General features: G+C 40.5%; 2 protein-coding genes across 29 annotated transcripts in view; one reads left to right on the top strand and one right to left on the bottom strand.

Annotated features, from left to right (window-relative positions):
- Positions 1–18,025, bottom strand: part of QTRT2 (queuine tRNA-ribosyltransferase accessory subunit 2) — a 179,659-nt gene that overhangs the window by 25,878 nt on the left and 135,756 nt on the right. The gene's annotated exons all lie outside the window — the stretch shown is intronic.
- Positions 1–18,025, top strand: part of ZBTB20 (zinc finger and BTB domain containing 20) — a 520,201-nt gene that overhangs the window by 452,528 nt on the left and 49,648 nt on the right. For 24 of the 28 annotated variants that reach the window (XM_035115408.3, XM_088668206.1, XM_035115410.3 and 21 more), the window contains 2 exons: positions 3,437–3,538; positions 16,107–16,294. In XM_035115408.3, coding sequence (XP_034971299.1) covers positions 3,474–3,538; positions 16,107–16,294 — 253 coding nt within the window. In that variant the 5' untranslated portion in view covers positions 3,437–3,473. The remainder of the gene's footprint in view (positions 1–3,436; positions 3,539–16,106; positions 16,295–18,025) is intronic. The other 4 variants (XM_088668208.1, XM_088668207.1, XM_035115416.3 and 1 more) reach the window with 1 other exon arrangement.

The raw sequence follows: 18,025 nt of genomic DNA, 5'->3' as shown, positions 1-18,025 counted from the left end.
TTCCTATGTTTCTGAGTTTGGGAGCTTTATTTCTTTTAGTAGCATGCTTTGCCTTTCTTTTTTTTCTTTTTAAAATAATTTTTATTAAAGATTTCTTAGTTTTACAAAAAATGTGTGCATTGTCTCTTTTTTCAAGTTGTGTTTTCTACAAATCAGTTATATTTGTTGTGAGACATTAATGTTGCATGCTGTATTAGGTTGGGAAGAAAAGAAGGGGGAAGGGGGTGGTGCATAGGGTAAAGTGGGGTGACAATGCTTCTATTTTTCTGCTTAGTGTATGTGTGGGGTTTTGTGTCAGTTTCACTTGTGTGGGTTCTCTTTCTATTCACTTGTTATATTTCCTTGGTGGGAGAGAGGTTGGGGGTGACCTAGGGTGTGGTAGGTTGTCTTTGGTTGGCTGTAGTGAGATTTGTTTATGTGTGCATGAGAGGGTGGTTTTGGGGTCAGGTTAGCCATATTGATTCATATGCTGCCAGCAGATTCTTGTTGTTGTCTTGTTGGGCTGTGAAAAGGGAACCATACCGGGGTGAAGGCGTCTTCTTCTATTTGTCCCCATCTCAGTTTCCGTTTATTGATTAGTTTTTCTAGTAAGGCTGTTTCCCTTACTATTTGATACCAGTACCATTGGTCCATGTTTACTCCTGACAGGTCTCTCCAGTGTCTGGCTATGATGTTTCTGGCTGCTGAGAGTAGATGGGTTATGAGCTCTTTTTAATGTGAGTGGGCATTATTATTTTGGAAGATGTTCAGTAGGGCCAGTTCTGGGGTAACTTCTAATACTTGTTTAGTTATTTTGCTTATTTCTTGTATGACTGATGCCCAGAAGAGTTGGGTTTGGGGACATTCCCACCACATGTGGAGGTATGTGCCTGTGGAGGTGCATCCTCGCCAGCATTTTGGTGAGGCTCCTGACATACCAGTGCTAGTTCCCATGGTGTTATGTACCATCTGTAAGTGAGTTTCAGGATGAGTTCTTTTCTTTTAGCTGATACGGATTTAAAGGGAGGTTTGGACCACATTCTAGTCCATTGGGTGGGGTTAATTTCATAGCCTATGTCATCCTCCCATTGTTTTTTGATTATGTCAAGGGGGTCTGTGGGATTTTGGAGCAGTATTTTGTATATTGTGGATACCATCTCTTTGCTGTGTCCCTTTGTTGTTAGGAGGAGGTTTCTAAAGGTTGTCAAGGGCCTAGTTGCTGCTGGTTTTACTACTGGATTCTTTAAGAAGGCATGTAATTGATGGTGTGTTAGCCAGGGCATTTGGGTGTCCCCTAGTTTGTCTTGTATTTCTTGTGTTGATGTGGGTTTGTTGTTTTTGTAGAAGCCTGCTAGACGATATAAGCCTTTGGGCTTGCCAGGTTTTTATCTGGAAGTTTTGTGCTGGAAGTTGGGGACAGTTTGCTGGCTTCTTCCTTCCATGCTTTAAGCATGGTCTGTGAGAACCTGTTTAGTGTTGTGGGGATTTTCCTTAGTTTGTTTGGGTATGCTATGGTGGGGGTATTTTCGATTATGTCTCTCTCCAGGTGTACCCATTGTTTTGTTTCGTCTTCTAGAATATATGGGATTGGTTGGCGATGCAGTGAGGAGGCAAGGTGTAGGTATTTAGCGTTTATTCTTGTTCTTTTTGTGTGAGAAGATAAAGGAGTGTAATTTTTTTCTCCCATTTGCAGAGTTGGGTTGCGGGAATCCAGATGGGGAGGGTTTAGAATAGGTAGGTTAATTTTGGGAGGGTGATCATTTTGATCATGGCTATTTTGTCTGAGAGGGTGAAGTTGGTATTGTTCCAAGTTCTCAAGTCTTTGTTGATTGTCACCACAAGGGGTTGTAATTGTGGAGATATAGTTTGTTGAAGTTTCTGGTTATTTGTACCCCTAGGTATGGTGGCGCTGTGGTTAAACCACTGAGCCTAGGGCTTGCTGACCAGAAGGTAGGCGGTTCGAATCCCTGTGACGATGTGAGTTCCCGTTGCTTGGTCCCAGCTCCTGCCAACCTAGCAGTTCAAAAGTACGTCAAAATGCAAGTAGATAAATAGGAACCGCTACAGCGGGAAGGTAAACGGCGTTTCCATGTGCTGCTCTGGTTTGCCAGAAGTGGCTTTGTCATGCTGGCCACATGACCTGGAAGCTATACACCGGCTCCCTCGGCCAATAATGCGAGATGAGCGCGCAACCCCAGAGTCGGTCACGACTGGACCTAATGGTCAGGGGTCCCTTTACCTTTACCTTAGGTATCTGTACTTGGTGCGGCAGTTTTATCTTAGTGATGTTGGCAAATTCTTTTTGGATGGGGGGAGGGTAAAACACATAGCCTCAGATTTTGCAGAGTTTATTGGCAGGCCCGATACCATTGCAAATGTGTTGAGTTTTTGGTTAGGGTGGTTGCTGTGTTTATGGGGTCTGGTGTTGTGACCATCAGGTCATCTGCAAAGAGCCCTAATTTATAGGTTCTGCCTTTTATTTTCACTCCCTTGATGTCTGTGGCTGCTCAGATTTGGACTGCTAGAGGTTCCAGAGCCAGAATGAATAGGAAGGGAGACAGTGGGTATCCTTGTTTTGTACCTCTTTGGATTGCTATGGAATTAGAGTCCATACTGTCAGTCCTGCATTTTGCTGAGGCATGGGAGTAGATTTGTTTGAGGGTTTGTAAGAAGATGGGGCCAAATTTCACGTTAGTACTACTACCGGTAATAGGTATATCCATTCAAGGCAATCAAAAGCTTTGAGGATGTCTAGGGACATAATTGTCAGTGGGAGTTTAGTTGCCTTGCTGTGTTCGATCAGATTCAGTAGTTTCCTAATGGGGTCAGTGACATTGTAACGAGAGACAATACCTTTCTAAAGGGACTTTGTAAATAAGGCAAAAGATTGGCATTCACGGTTTCTGTTATGCTTCGCCTGCACTGTACATCCAAATCTAATTAAGATTCCCACCAACCTCCGTAAGCTAATATTCAATGCACAGGGAAGAGCATTAGAACTTGGATATATTTGGATTCTACTCAATCCAATTAGAAACCTGAGAATTACTTTGCTGGATCTCAGTGCAAAGTTCATCTTGGCCAGCAGTCCATCTCCAACAGTGACCAGCCAATTGTTCCTTAGAAATTTCCAAACAAGGCATCTTAAGAATGCCCATCCTTTTTTGTTTGCTCACATTATGGTATTCAGAAGTATATCACCACCATGATAAATAGCTATGGATACCATGGGTATGTCCAGTTGTTGTAAGGTTATCTAACCAACGCTGGTCACCACTTGTAATATATTCCTTAAGTTAATTGTGCATTGGCTGAAGAATGACTACTTCTTTTTCTATCCCAGTAGTGTTATGACTCACTTGTATCTAGAATAATTTAGTATGATTTACAAACTGTTTACCCTGATTCCAGATCATTTACAAATAACTCACTTATACTTCATTTTGTTTCTTTCCAGTACAGGCACAGCTTTTCTCCATTCTCTGCTCCAATGAATGTCTGCGCTAGGTCTAAAACTTGGAGTGATTTACCTGAAGAGTGATACCATCAAGAAACCACTGTAAGTTAACTGTGCACCCTGCGTAAAAACGTTGAGCGAAAAATGAATTTTGCAAAGGATTGCAGGCTACCGTATACTTCCCCCCCCCCAATTATTTGAGGAAATTGATCAGGTATTAAAAAAAAAGTTGCAGCAGTGTTTCATTTTTGGTTTCCAGTTTTTACTCCTCCTATGGAGGGAATTTTTCGGATTTCTGTCTGCTGTAGGCAAATTGAGTAAGTTTCTTAAGACTGTTCATAGATACATTCAGTGATCAATCATTAAAAGCAGTCATGAACATGTGCTGATTAAAAAGAAAAGAGTAGGTTAACACACTTCAGGAGGAATTCAAAGTTCAAGCTATTATGATTGTTCCATCAGCAAAAACATTCCTGCTTGCCAGATGGAATGATCTCCCCCTCCACCTGCCTCCAGAGCCAATATGGGAGGCAGGAGTGGGGAAAGCCCCATGGCACTAGCACTCTGCCCTCCTGTGGTTTCCAGCAACTGGTATTCAGAAGCACACCACCTTCAGACATAGTCAGCCCTGTTTAGGGAAGTTTTTAATGTTTGAAGGTTTTTGTGTTCCATTGGAAGCCTCCCAGAGTGCCTAGGGAACCCCAGCCAGATGGGCGGGGTATAATAAATTATTATTATTATTATTATTATTATTATTATTATTATTATTATTACTTTGGAAGCAGAGTATAGCCGTCATGGCTAGTGGCCATTGATAGCTGCCTCCTCTATGTCCAGTCCTCTTTTAAAGCCATCCAAGGTGCTTGCCATCACTGCCTCCTGTTGGAGCAAGTTCCATAATTTAATTATGTGCTACATGAAGAAGTACTTTTTTAATTTAAAAAAAATGTGTTCTGAAACTTCTAACATTCAACTTCATTGGATGTCCACGAGTTCTAGTGTTTTGGACCTCTGTACTCTTGATTTACACTTCATTTCATATGATACTGAAAAGATCTCCTTGCCTTTTCCTCAAATACACTGCTACTTAAACTTTTTTTTATTAAGAATGTTTCCAGTTTCCTTAGTTCCTTGTGGACCACAACATTTTTTTCAGAAATGCCACATGGGAGACTGCTTGGGAGGCTTCTGAATTAAAACACCAGTGTAATTGTATGGAATGAAGGGAAGGGGGTTTATATCTGTTCTGAATAATAGCGTCTCCACTTGATTGCTAAAAGCCTCAGAGACGTGGAACGTGTACAAGCATAGCAATGCCTACCTACTACCTGGCAACAATTCCCCTTCCCCTTCACCTCCATGCCACATCAGGGTGGAGAAAGCATGGAGTTCTAATTCATCATTTGTCCCTGTTTGACCCAGAAATGGCCTCTGGTATTTTCCTCTATTGTTTTTGCTGTGGTCAAAGTGCATACCAGCAATGGTTTGCATACTATGAATCGCTGCCTTAATGTACTGACTGAAAGTCCTTTTTGCCTGGCTTCTCTTAATTTTTCTGCCGTTGTCAAAGGAGCTTGATTCCTACAGTAGTTATAAGATAGTAGTCTGAACAACTCTTTGGTCCCTGTTCAGGCTTGATCTTTATACTTGTTTGGTCAGGTTGCCATGGAGAAGTGTCTGGTCTTTGCTGAGTTTGTTGTGTCTCTGAGTTAAGTATTACCTATCTGGAGGGAACTCACAGTCAGAGTTGTCTTTTCTCTCATCTATGAAGGGTTACATTTTGAAATAATTGGGAATATATGTCAAAATGGAGCTGCAATACTTGGCTTGACTTACCCATTAATTTCTGCTCAGCGGAAGTTCAGAGTCAGACTTTATCTAATCTTCAAAAGTAAATTCAGAATTTACACTATATAGTGTCAAGCTGTTAAGAATGTCCAGGAGTAAACATTCTGATCCATGTTCAGAATCAAGTCTTTGTTTTAGAAGCACATTTTAAAAACACATTCATGTTGTATCAGACAGATGGGATATTTTAGCAGCTGATCAAATAAAATTTGCATGTCTGTTGGAAACCAGAGTCGGATGCTTTAATTTTTGTTAGCACTATATGGTTATATATTTAGAGAAAAGTAACCCAACATCACCCACTAAGGAGGGAAGTCATCAGGGTTGTCTGAATGCTGAACTAAACACAAACACACACATACACATTTTCTGCCAATATATTATATATCAAATGAAGCAGATTTGCAATATTTGCTGATTTAGCACAATTCATTCCAATTCTGCTAGTCATAGGAAGCGGCAAGGAACTGTTTTGGGTACTAAAGGTTGGCCTCTTGACCTTGTAGATCCTGCTCCCCTCTGGCTTTCGGGATATTACCAAACATTATCAACATGTTGCAGCCATAAGTACTAGAACAGTGTTTCTCAACTGGTGAGGCACCCTCTCCCCCTGTGGGGGGACGACATATAAATATTTCAAGAGGGGTGTAAGTGTTTACCAAAATATGTACAATATATGTAAAATATTATAATAATAATTAAGTCACAATATTTCAATAACATTGTTAGGGAAGTCAGGTTTGAAGGGGGTATGGGATTTTTATGTTGGCTGAAAGGAGGCATGAGTTTTTAAAAGTTGAGAAACTCTGGACTATAAAATTATCTTTTTGTTGAGAAAGATTTACAGGATGCTGAATTCTATTTCAAGTACTAAGTTTTGTGCCTTTCCTTGATTGGAATCACAAAGTGCAACCCTGTCATAATGCTTGAAAATGAGTATAGGGTGATAGTTAAAAACAAAAATCTGCAATAAAAACAGAGATAATAGAACATTTAAAAGCATGGAGTTGACAATGCCCCAAAATTTGCTCCTTTCTCTCTCTGCAACATATGCCAACTAAACCACAACTCACTGCAATCCTTGATTACTTGTAAGAGAATATAGTACATATATAGAAGAAGAATTAAAAAAACAGAAGGCATCATTTTTAATTGAAAACTATTGACATTTTATGGGATTTTGTAAGAAGAGCAACAGCAACTGAGGAAAAGCTCAACAGATTGTTTTAACTAGGAATATTTCAAAGTGCTAAATATATACTGTTTGGTTAAATGATGATTAGCAAATTTAAGAACAATTTTTACAAATATTTGAAGTGTGTACTGTACCTATAAATGGGTAGAAGGCTACTGAAAGTGGTGTACAAAGAATAATAAGATGTTGTTGTTGTTGTTGTTGTTGTTGTTGTTGTTGTTGTTGTAGAAAACTGTCCTGTACTGGTATCTGGAATACTCAGATATTCCTAGTTAAATATATACAAAACAAAAGCAATGCCCTGGTCCTTGGAGATATGTAGGTTATGGTCTCCTCTATGTCTGTCCACTACAAATGTAGAGCGGCTAAATTCTGTCACATTTACATATTGAACTGAGATTTTAAAAACCCACCCAAAGATTCACATTTAAATATGTATTTCTGAGCCTATGATATCTCAAAATAACAATTTTTAAATTTCTATATATATTTTTAACCCAATAACACCAAAAAATAATTTTATTATTTTTTGGGTTGCCTTAGCCTTTCTAGGCAGCTTCCAACGAAGTAATAATAATAATAATAAAAACCCTCAAACATTAAAAACCTCCCTGTACTGGGCTGCCTTCAGGTGTCTTCTAAAAGTCAGATGTTTCTCTCCTTGACATCTGATGGGAGGGTGTTCCTCAGGGCAGGCGAAACTGCCAAAATAGCGAAGAACTGCATCACAACCTTTAGAGAAGAGCAAAATCCAAATGATAGCTACATTCCAAGCAACACATTGGTCCTGGAGGTGCAGATCAATTCAGCTCAGTTCAATTCGCATTGAAAATTGCAAATTCCTCAAATTCCCATAACCAAACATATCATAGGACTCAGGAGCAAGTATACAATCAGAAACTCAGGGGCAGCCCAGACTTTTGAATGGGGTCGAATCCAGCCAAGATACATGACAAGGCAGGGTGTCGGGTAGGCGTTCAGGCTTTGGGGAAATAATATCATGCACCCCTCCAATGAAAACTGAGCCAATGCACGTAGATTTCCATCAGATTAACATGTAGGACCTTGTTTACTGACAAATTCCAGAGCATAGGTAGTTGGAAGTAGAGAACAGAAGTTGCATTAGTCTGTTGCAGCAAAGCAGGCTAAAGTCTTGTGGCACTTAACTTGGCATAGCCTTCATTCAATGTGATTAAGTGGTGGTGCGGTTTGCATGCCTGTGACGGGGTGAGCTCCTGTTGCTGGGTCCCAGCTCCTGCAGTTCGAAAGCATGCCCAAAAGTGCAAGTAGATAAATAGGTACCGCTCCGGTGGGAAGGTAAACAGCGTTTCCATGCACTGCTCTGGTTTCAGTGCCAGAAGCGGCTTAGTCATGCTGGCCACATGACCCGGAAAAACTGTCTGCAGACAAACACTGGCTCCCTCGGCCTGTAAAGCGAGATGAGCGCCACAACCGCAGAATTGTTTCTGATTTAACTGTCAGGAGTCCTTTACCGTTAGGACAGGATTCAACTAAGTTATTGTGTGTGTGGAATGAAGTCTAGTTCCACAAAGAGATTCCCCCGCTCCCCTTAATCTGACGTGGAGTGCTGGTGGGACCCCCAGATCTGCATGCGGGAGGGCACACAGGAGGAGGAGAGGGGCGAAAGTCCCAATGCATAAGCAGACCTTATTCCTCATGTGCATACTTCATGTAGTGCTACCTTGAATGCCACCCTTAGTCTTCAAGGTAACACAAGGTTTTTGTGTTTTGTTTTGTTTTGTTGTACTTGCATCCCACCTTCTAGCTAGAAATATATTTTCGACTCAAAGTAATAGGATTTGAGCGAGTGAGTGACTTGTATAGTAATTTATTCTTTTTTAAAAAAAATGATTTACAATGTTCACAATGCAATACAATATGATAAAAACATATTAAAACAATGCACAATAGTAGTGCAGTAATCTTTTTTAACACACACACCAAAGCCTTGGTGACTTCAGTTTGCAGGTAATCTTGGCATGGAAAACCTCAGTGTTTGCCTGGTATTCCTCTTGGCTGTGTGGATGCTAGGTTTTCTTTTGATGTAGTCAAGCAACATGCTTATTTACTCCATCTGTTTACCCAGTCCCTTCTCTTTTCTTTACCATGGCTTTTAAAGGAAAGGAGAAGAAGGGAATATTTATTTGCTCTGCCAATTTGCTTTACTTGAGCTTTCATTTTCCAGATGAGCAGAAGCTTCATTGGGCTGTATAATTTTAACACTTAGGGCAAAGATTCATTTTTTTTCAAAAAAAAAAAAATTAAGGGAGCTTAGCAGACTAACCTCTGGCAGGGTGACCAGGAGGAAGATTCTAAAGGAAATTATCTCTGTTTGTGATGTAGCCTTGAGCTAGCTGGTCCTCTGCTGCCCTCTGAAGGCTTACTGCTATAATTGGCAGCCACCAAGGTTTCACAAGAACTTTCACATGCTGTGCTCTCTCAAACATACCAGGCTTATATAATTTCCTTATATAACCAGAGACAATGTTCTTGATTAATAGAAAAGTGGCTTTGCTCCCTATTGTGTGATAAGGTGCTTTCCTGAATATTTCTTCATTTCTGAATCCTTTACAGTACAAAATTGTTTTTCTCACACTTTTGTGGGTGAAAACTTTTTCTGAGGGGAAAAGGGAAGCAGAAAATAGTATTGTTTTGTAAGATAAATGGTTTTGTTTTAAATGAATCTGTGCTTTTTTTGATTATATTTTTTCCCTCCTTGCACTCCAGATTTTGTATGAAGGTTTTCATTCCAGATTCCCTCATATTTGAATTTTATATAACTTCACCAATAAATATCTCATGATATATGTGTGTTAGCTGTTTACTTCTTCATACAGTGCTTAGTTAAACTATGGAACTCACTCCCACGGGAGGCAGTGATGGCTTTAAAAAAGGAGTAGACAAATTCACAGAGGACAAGGCTATCAACAGCTACTAGCCACAATGGCTATGCTTTTCCGTCACTGTCAGAGGCAAAATGCTTTGAATACCAGTTGTTGGGAATCACAGGTGACAGAATGCTGTTGTGCAGTTTGCAGGATTCCTACCGGCATCTGGTCAGCCACTGTGAGAACAGGATGCTGGACTCGATGGGCCATTGGCCTTATCCAGCAAGCTTGTTCTATGTTCTTATATGCAGACAAATCAAATATCTACTAGTTATATAGGTCTATCTGCCTTTCACCATCTCTCCACAGATATCCTTATTGATGTGTATAAAGCACAATTACCAGCTTGTGTTTCTCGCCCCTTAACATTCCTGGTCAAATTATTTTGTGTTAATTGTTGGAGAAAAACATTTCAACCTGTAAATAAAAAGAACAAATTGAGCTGGACCCATGTTTTTAAATATTCTGTTATCCAGCATTTATTCTTGCTTGTTATTTTCTCTGCCCTTGGAAAATTGTGGGGGTTTTCCTCATTTCTTTAAAACTGAACATTATTGTTGAGTTCGTTTTCTTGTTTTTATCATTCCAACTCAAGTCTGTATCTTTTCTGCTTTTAATCTCTTCTACAACCTGATCCTGTGCAGGAAGCACAAGGTGCTAGTTTTCACAGAAACGTTTGTCTTTGAAACCTACCCTTCCATCATATGGCATTGTATTTCTGATTTTTACTTCAGTGTTCCCATCCTCAAAAGATGCAGACATAAAAGAATTTGCTTTTATATCTGCTAAAGCAGTATCAACATTTATCCAGAGCACTTTATCTTCAAACCAGCTTTACAGAGAGGGATAGGGATAAACTTAAAGGTAAAGGTAAAGGGACCCCTGAACGTTAGGTCCAGTCGCGGACGACTCTGAAGTTGCGGGGCGCTCATCTCGCTTTACTGGCTGAGGGAGCCGGCATACATGACTAAGCCGCTTCTGGCGAACCAGAGCAGCACACGGAAACGGCGTTTACCTTCCCGCTGGAGCGGTACCTATTTATCTACTTACACTTTGACATGCTTTCAAACTGCTAGGTTGGCAGGAGCAGGGACTGAGCAACGGGAGCTCACCCCGTCGCGGGGATTCGAACCGCCAACCTGATCGGCAAGCCCTAGGCCCTGTGGTTTACACCACAGTGCCACCCGCGTCCCTCAAGGGATAAACTTACAGCAGGGTATTTTTAAAGAAAGATGGTGTGGTGGTTTTCCTGATATTTTGGCACATGTGAACCCCAGGGCTAAAAGGTAAGATAGGGCACAACTCTGAACAGAACAGATTTTAAAACAAAAAGTGATAACATGGCATGTGTAACAACTTCAAAATGGCACAGGAAAAGGGGGGGAGGCTTTTGTCACACATTTATTTGAATACTCATCTGGGTCCCATAGGTGACAAGGAATTCCACCGAGAGTTTGTGGAATTACTGAGCGTGTGCGTTGGTGGAAAAGGGATGGACTGCTGTCTCTTCTCTGCCTGCTTGCTGGTTTCCATGCTCAACACTGAGAAAGGCAAACCTGACTGAGTAAGGATAGATTGTTCCATCCCTTTTCCACCAACCCATTTGTGGCGTTTCACCTCTAGGGGCTTAGAAAGAGTTAAGTTGCCAGGGAGGTAAACGGCCAACGGGAGCTCTCCAGGCAGAAGCAGGGATATATAAGGGGAAGCAGGCAGACAGGAGGGAGAGAAAAAAGGAGATAAAGAGAGATAAGAGGAGTTGAAGGGAGTTGGTGTTGAGTTAGGAGTTGGTTGGTTATTTGCAGAGAGAGCTGGTTTAATATATTGAGGAGGAGAATAGGTGGTGATTTTAGTCAGACAGGATACAGAGTTGAGGGATTATTTACAAATATTTATTTAGTTGACTTTAGCAGTAATAGGCTGGTAATTTATAATTAGAGGTAATAGGCCGGTATAGGAAACATCTGAAATTTGGAACAACCTAAGATTTGGACTGCAACCATTAAGCTTATGAACACACAATAAAGCAACTTCGTTTTATTTTACCTTATCCTGGTCTGTGGTGTTTTGAGGAGGTATTTATTTTGTCGCTGACACATCACCAATAGACCGTCAAACGTCCGGGGGTGATGTGCAGGTCAGAGTGACCGCGACACCATTGTATATCTGAGCAGCTGTTGAGGGGGAAAAGGTCCATGGGAAACTAAGCATACTGGCAGATAATGGATGAAGGGATCAATTCCTTCTCCACCAGGCTACTTAGCAGTGAGGAACATTTGGCCCTCCTGGTGTTGTTAGATTCCAGCTTTCATCAACCCAAGCCAGTATGGCTAGTGTAGACTGCCCCTTAGCTTTTAAGTACTCGATCTTGCTCTGGTCTTAAAGGAGAAGACTCATAAAAGTTTTTAGAAGGCTTCTCCTGCTTCCCTTTTCACTTCCTGATCTCTGCAACCAAGTGCTTTAAATCAGTCTTGTCTTGTCGCTTCCATTAGAAGCACGGGGACTCTCTTAAAGTGTCCCTAGCTAGATGACCCAGTTCTGTTGGGGGTGGGGCAGCAGGTGTGAATATGAAAAATCAATAACTATTCAACAGTAAAAACAGCTGGTGCTTTATTTCTTAAGGAAGCACACAAACTGGTAAGATGCCCGTGCCCAAGAAATTAAACACTGAGTATTCACCTGCTAAGTTCCACAGATTTATTCAGAAAGATTTTTTTTTGCAGGCCAACACAAAGGGGTTTTTGGTTTGCATCCTCAGTCTTGAAAAGTTACTATTAATTATAATTTTTTAATACCCTAAGAGTACCCTATATTGATAATAAACCTCTGTCCCGTTTAGCTTATAAGTTCAAAGAATCTATATTCCCTATATGCTACTGACTTAAAATAAGTAGTAGTAATAACCCATCTGGTTGGGTTTCCCCAGACACTCTGGGCGGCTTCCAACAGAAGTATTAAAATGCAATAATCTATTAAACATTAAAAGCTTCCCTAAACAGGGCTGCCTTCAGATGTCCTCTAAAAGTCTGGTAGTTGTTTTTTTTTTCTTTGACATCTGGTGGGAGGGTGTTCCACAGGGCGGGAGCCACTACCGAGAAGGCCCTCTGCCTGGTTCTCTGTAACTTGGCTTCTCGCAGCGAGGGAACTGCCAGAAAGCTCTCGGCACTGGACCTCAGTGTCTGGGCAGAACGATGGGGGTGAAAATGCTCCTTCAGGTATACTGGACCGAGGCCGTTTAGGGCTTTAAAGGTCAGCACCAACGCTTTGAATTTTGCTCGGAAACGTACTGGTAGCCACAGCTCCCAGTGACCACAGCTGCTTATTCCTTTTCAAACCAGTAGGCAACAACTTATTTCAGTCCCTAATGTTCTCTTTTAAGCAAGCCACATTCACCATTGCATCTGTGAAAATATGTTATTAAAATTCACTCCATTCAGCTTGGTCCAATGACCTAGTGGTGGTAATCAAAAACGTGTCAGAGCAATAAATAAATAAACTGATGGTCACCTTTCCCATGCTCACAGATTCACTCTCAAAAGTGTGCTGCGTAACAATCTCAACTAAGGGAGCTGTGGTTTCTTGAAACAAGCCAGGATAAAACCATAGTTTCATATCCAGGCAGCTCAGAAACCACAGTTTAAAGAAGCTGAAGTGAGTTCAGACATAAGAGGAAGCTGTGGTATGTTTAGAAATGGGAGCTTAAAATTCCAGTCTCCTCTTTGTGGTCACAAAAGGAGAGAGGAGAGGTTAGTGTGCAAGCTTGAGGTTCATGTAGGCTTGTTTGCATAGCAGGGAAGCCATGTTTTCCCATTAGGTCTGAACCAACCCATAGTGTCCAGCTGGCTTTGTTTCCTGCTGCAGAACAAAGATAATATGAACTGTTCTTCAGAGGTGCAATCAGTTAATAATAGTAGTAGCTTTGGAGTAATTAGATTGATTATAGTAATAGAATATGTATAATATTTTTCCCTCCAAGCTGTTATTGGAGGGTGGATAGTAGTTGTAAGAACCACTCTGTTGCACCAATTGTTAATGATGTACAATTCTAGCAGTGGTATTTACTCTGATGTTAAAATAATAATAATGAGAGAATGGTACAGTATCACATTTTCACTAATGTAAAGGTGGAGTTTGTAGAAACAAAAAAAAATTCCATTTTTCCTTAAAGAATTATAAGTGCAACCAACAACCCACTGAATTAATTGGCAACTATTGACAATAAATTTCATATTTATTAGTAAAAATGTTCTTTATCTTGTCTATTTTTATCTTGTCTATTTTTAAAATATAGTAATATATGTTGGAAGGAGTGTTGTTTTAATTGATTGCATTGGAAATACATCAATGCAGACCACTAAAATACAAGGTTATATTGTGCTGTACTGGAATAGCCTTCTTCATCCCAGTTCTCAAGTGTAGCATCATACTATGTGGATTGCCATGGAAACTACTTGGGCTCTCTATGTCTACTTCCTTACATAAGCATGGCAAATTGTGTGCAATAAGAAGAAATTTTAGCACCTGGACAGAGGATTGGCTTCAGACCCCTACTGTACCACTGTGTAATATGAACTAGCATTTTTTGTTCCACCAATGTTCAATGGCTTTGCAATTTGCAGTATCATATGCAAAAGTGGGACGCGGCTGGCGCTGTGGGTTAAACCACAGAGCCTAGGGCTTGCCCATCAGAAGGGCGGCGGTTCGAATCCCTGTGACAGGGTGAGCTCCTGTTGCTCGGTCCCAGCTCCTGCCAACCTAGCAGTTCGAAAGCACGTCAAAGTGCAAGTAGATAAATAGGTACATCTCCAGCGGGAAGGTAAACGGCGTTTCCATGTGCTGCTCTGGTTCGCCAGAAGCGGCTTTGTCATGCTGGCCACATGACCTGGAAGCTGTACGCCGGCTCCCTCGGCCAATAATGCAAGATGAGCGCCGCAACCCCAGAGTCGGTCACGACTGGACCTAATGGTCAGGGGTCCCTTTACCTTTACCTTTACCTTTATGCAAAAGTAGATAGAGCTTCTGTACTTTTCACAATTGTGTGAAGTGGAACCTTTGGCAGGCACCACTTATGTAGAAGTGAGAAAAACTGCACCTGTAATATTCTTCATTTTATGCAACTATTAAAGATGCAATAATCTTTCATCCTTTGCACCACTGTGCCTTTGTACTTACTCTGTTTTCTCCTGGAATAGCTGCTGTTGACTATTTCACCTTTTATGGCCCATTTGATTCCCAGTGTGGCCAGTTCCTGAGTGGAAGGAAGTGGGGGGGTTTTCTTAACAGCTTCAAGAAAGGCGGGGACTAGCAAGTTCTCTGAGCAGGTTTCAGAGTGTCCCATGAGCAGACTTGAGAGTGACACATAAAGCAGAGATGCCATTTTACTGATCTTGGTATCAAGCACCTTCTGCTTCAGCATAATTTATTTTTTAAAATATAAAGAATTATGCTACACTTTAGAAATCACTTGCAGGGAAATAATTTTATCCAAAATTCAAAGAGAATGGAAGGTAATTTGAAGTCCAACCAAGAAACTCAGTGATGGCCTTGACTGCATCTTTAGCGATGTTTTTGCCATTTGAGAAAGGATAGGGTGCATGTGTGACAGTGCAATGAGCTCTAACTGTGGTGGGGAACCTGTTGCCCTCCCAATGTTATTTGACTCCAACTCTCTTCATCCCCAGGGTCATATGTTCCTCAACACTGCTCTGCACTAGTAAAAACAACTGAACTACATGTTTGTTGCCTATATTTGCTCCTATACATCTTCATCTAGGTGTGATCAGTTTAATGAAGATTTCTGGTGTACATAAGCATGGCAAATTGTGTGCAATAAGAAGCATTTTTAGCACCTGGACAGAGGATTGGCTTCAAACCCCTACTTCATGTACCACTGTGTAATATGAACTAGCATTTTTTGTTCACCAATGTGCAATGGCTTTGCAATTTGCAATATCATATGCAAAAGCAGATAGAGCTTCTGTACTTTTCACAATTGTGTGAAGTGGAACCTTTGGCAGGCACCACTTACGTAGGAGTGAGAAAAACTGCACCTGCTAATATTCTTCCTTTTATGCAACTATTAAAGGTGCAAGAATCATCCTTTGCACCACTGTGCCTTTATACTCTGAGTCCATACTTACTCTATTTTCTCCTGGATTAGCTGCTGTTGTCTATTTCACCTTTTATGGCCCATTTGATTCCCAGTGTGACCAGTTCCTAAGTGGAAGCAAATGGGTTTTTTTCTTAACAGCTTCAAGAAAGGCAGGGACTAGCAAGTTCTCTGAGCAGGTTTCATGCTCACTATTTTGAGACATTTTGGTTGGTAATAATAACTATTATGGCTATTGCCATGCTGTGATTTAAAATAATAATAATAATAATAATAATAATAATAATAATAATAATAATAGGATTTTATTTCTTTAGGCCACTGGCTTTCAGTAGTATCTGAATAACCTAAACCAGTGGAGCAGGCTTGTCCTTCTGTGAACTCCTCAAAAATACTATTACATGTTTTTGAATGGCATGTTTTTAATATGATACATTGATCATTGTATCTGAGTAAATACGAGAACTGGCATCTTTCCAAATAAGAAGTATTCAGAAGAGGATTCCTCCCTTTAAGTTAGCCACCAAAATGAGTTTTCTTTTAACAATTCTAAAAATGCCGTTTCCTGCATATGCAACAAGTTCCTTCAAAGGTCTCTTTGTTTGTTTTCAGGAAGAAACCCAAGACAGCTGAAAAACAGAAAGAGCCTGAGGAGAATGAGATTACGCAGACGGGTGCATACAGCGCCAAGTCAGGCCTTCCCTGCCTGAACTTTGAAACTGTCCCATCTTTGAGCCCAGCTCTCATCCATTCATCACATTCAGCAAGAAACCTGCACGCACACACAGGGTCACCTGATTGTGAGTACAATACTGCAGTTGTGGGGTATCGGTATATATACTGAAACATATTCTCCCAGGTTTCCTAGCATCAACCCATACTGTCCAAACAAAGACCTCTTCACTCAGATTATGGGATTTTTCAGGACATATGAATTATTCATACAGACAGACTCTGATCTGTAGGAACTAACTTTTAATGAATTTATTTTCATTCATATCCAGACCATATTATTCATTTGTTTAGCTATATGGAAGACTCAGGAGCAAATGCTGAATATTATTGTTATTATTACACTTAATTTATTAATCGCCTTCTAAACCACTGTCTCTAAGGTGATTTACACATAAAATAATAATAGAAATCTAAAAACACAAGTGCAACAAATAAATTAAAAAACAAGATGAAAACTCATTGTAAAATGGTATATAATAAAAACATATGAAACACTGTTTAGCAAAGATAGGCGGAAGCCCTTTTTAAAATTATTTGAGTCCAGTTACTTCTCACTGGCTGCTCCATAGTTGTGGAACTTTCCTAACTTTACAAACATGTGGAAAACTCAAGAACTTTCTGATTTTGCAGATCATGAAGGAGACGGTCCCTAAGCACTGTTGACTTTCATACATTAAGGGCTTTGTAGATCCAAATCACATACTGGGCCTTAGAAGAGTTTAAAGATCCAGTGCAGATAGCAGACCTCAGTAGCCCGCCAGTAGCCTAGCGCAGTCAGGAATTGCCTCACAACACTTTGCACAGTCCCTACTTTATGGAATCATTTTGGCGGGAAAGAACAAAGACATTTTATAATGGCCCTACATATCTACATTATCTATCTGTGGTAGTAGTGATGGTACATCCCATTTTTTCCTAATCAATTCAAAACAGCTAGCAGCATTCTTATAATCAGTGCTGTTGCTACAGTATAGCTTACTGAATACATTAACAGTTTATTTCAGAAACAGATTATTTCATAAAGTTGCAGTCCAGTGCACTTCTGCTTGGGAGTTAAGCCCACTGAGCAAAGTGAGACTTACTTCTAAACCTCATCTGAGCTAAAGATGTCACTCTAATCCTTTGTCCAAAACTGGATTTCCTATTCATATACCAAATCAAGATTTACCCCACTCTTTCGAACAATGGAAAGCCGTCATTTTGCCAACCAGAAAAAATATCATTTTCTTATGCACTATGTAGGATACCTATACAGTGGTACCTCGGTTTTCAAATGTAATCCATTCCGGAAGACCGAGTTCTGAAATGTTCAAAAACTGAAAACTCAATAGCCAACAGCTAGGCCTCAGGATCTTGCACTCAGTGGAAGCTGCGTGGCATGTTCTGCTTCCAAGGCGTGTTCAGAACCCAAAGCATTTACTTACGGGTTTACGGCGTTCGAAAACCAAAATGTTCATCAATGAACACATTCGAAAACCAAGGTACCACTGTACTACATTAGACCAGACATCAGTCTAAACTCCATCCTAGCCCCCAAAATCACCCTTCTCCTTTAAGCAAGGCCAAATACACATCCATCCAAGACATCTGAAAGCAGGGAAGTTTTTAATGTTTGAAGTTTTATGTTGTTTTTATTGTTCTGTTGAAAGCCGCCCAGAGTGGCTGGGGAAATCCAGCCAGATGAGCAGGGTAGAATTATTATTATTATTATTATTATTATTACCCCAAAATTCACCCCGTTCATTTTTCACAAGCCAATTAGGCCCCCATCCAAACCTCAAACATTATGCTCATCA

Source organism: Zootoca vivipara, chromosome 4 (assembly GCF_965207765.1).
Source record: "Zootoca vivipara chromosome 4, rZooViv2.hap1.1, whole genome shotgun sequence".
NCBI classification, from domain to species: Eukaryota; Metazoa; Chordata; class Lepidosauria; order Squamata; family Lacertidae; genus Zootoca; species Zootoca vivipara.
Note: the sequence above shows the minus strand (reverse complement) of the source record. Positions and strands in the feature narration are given on the sequence as shown.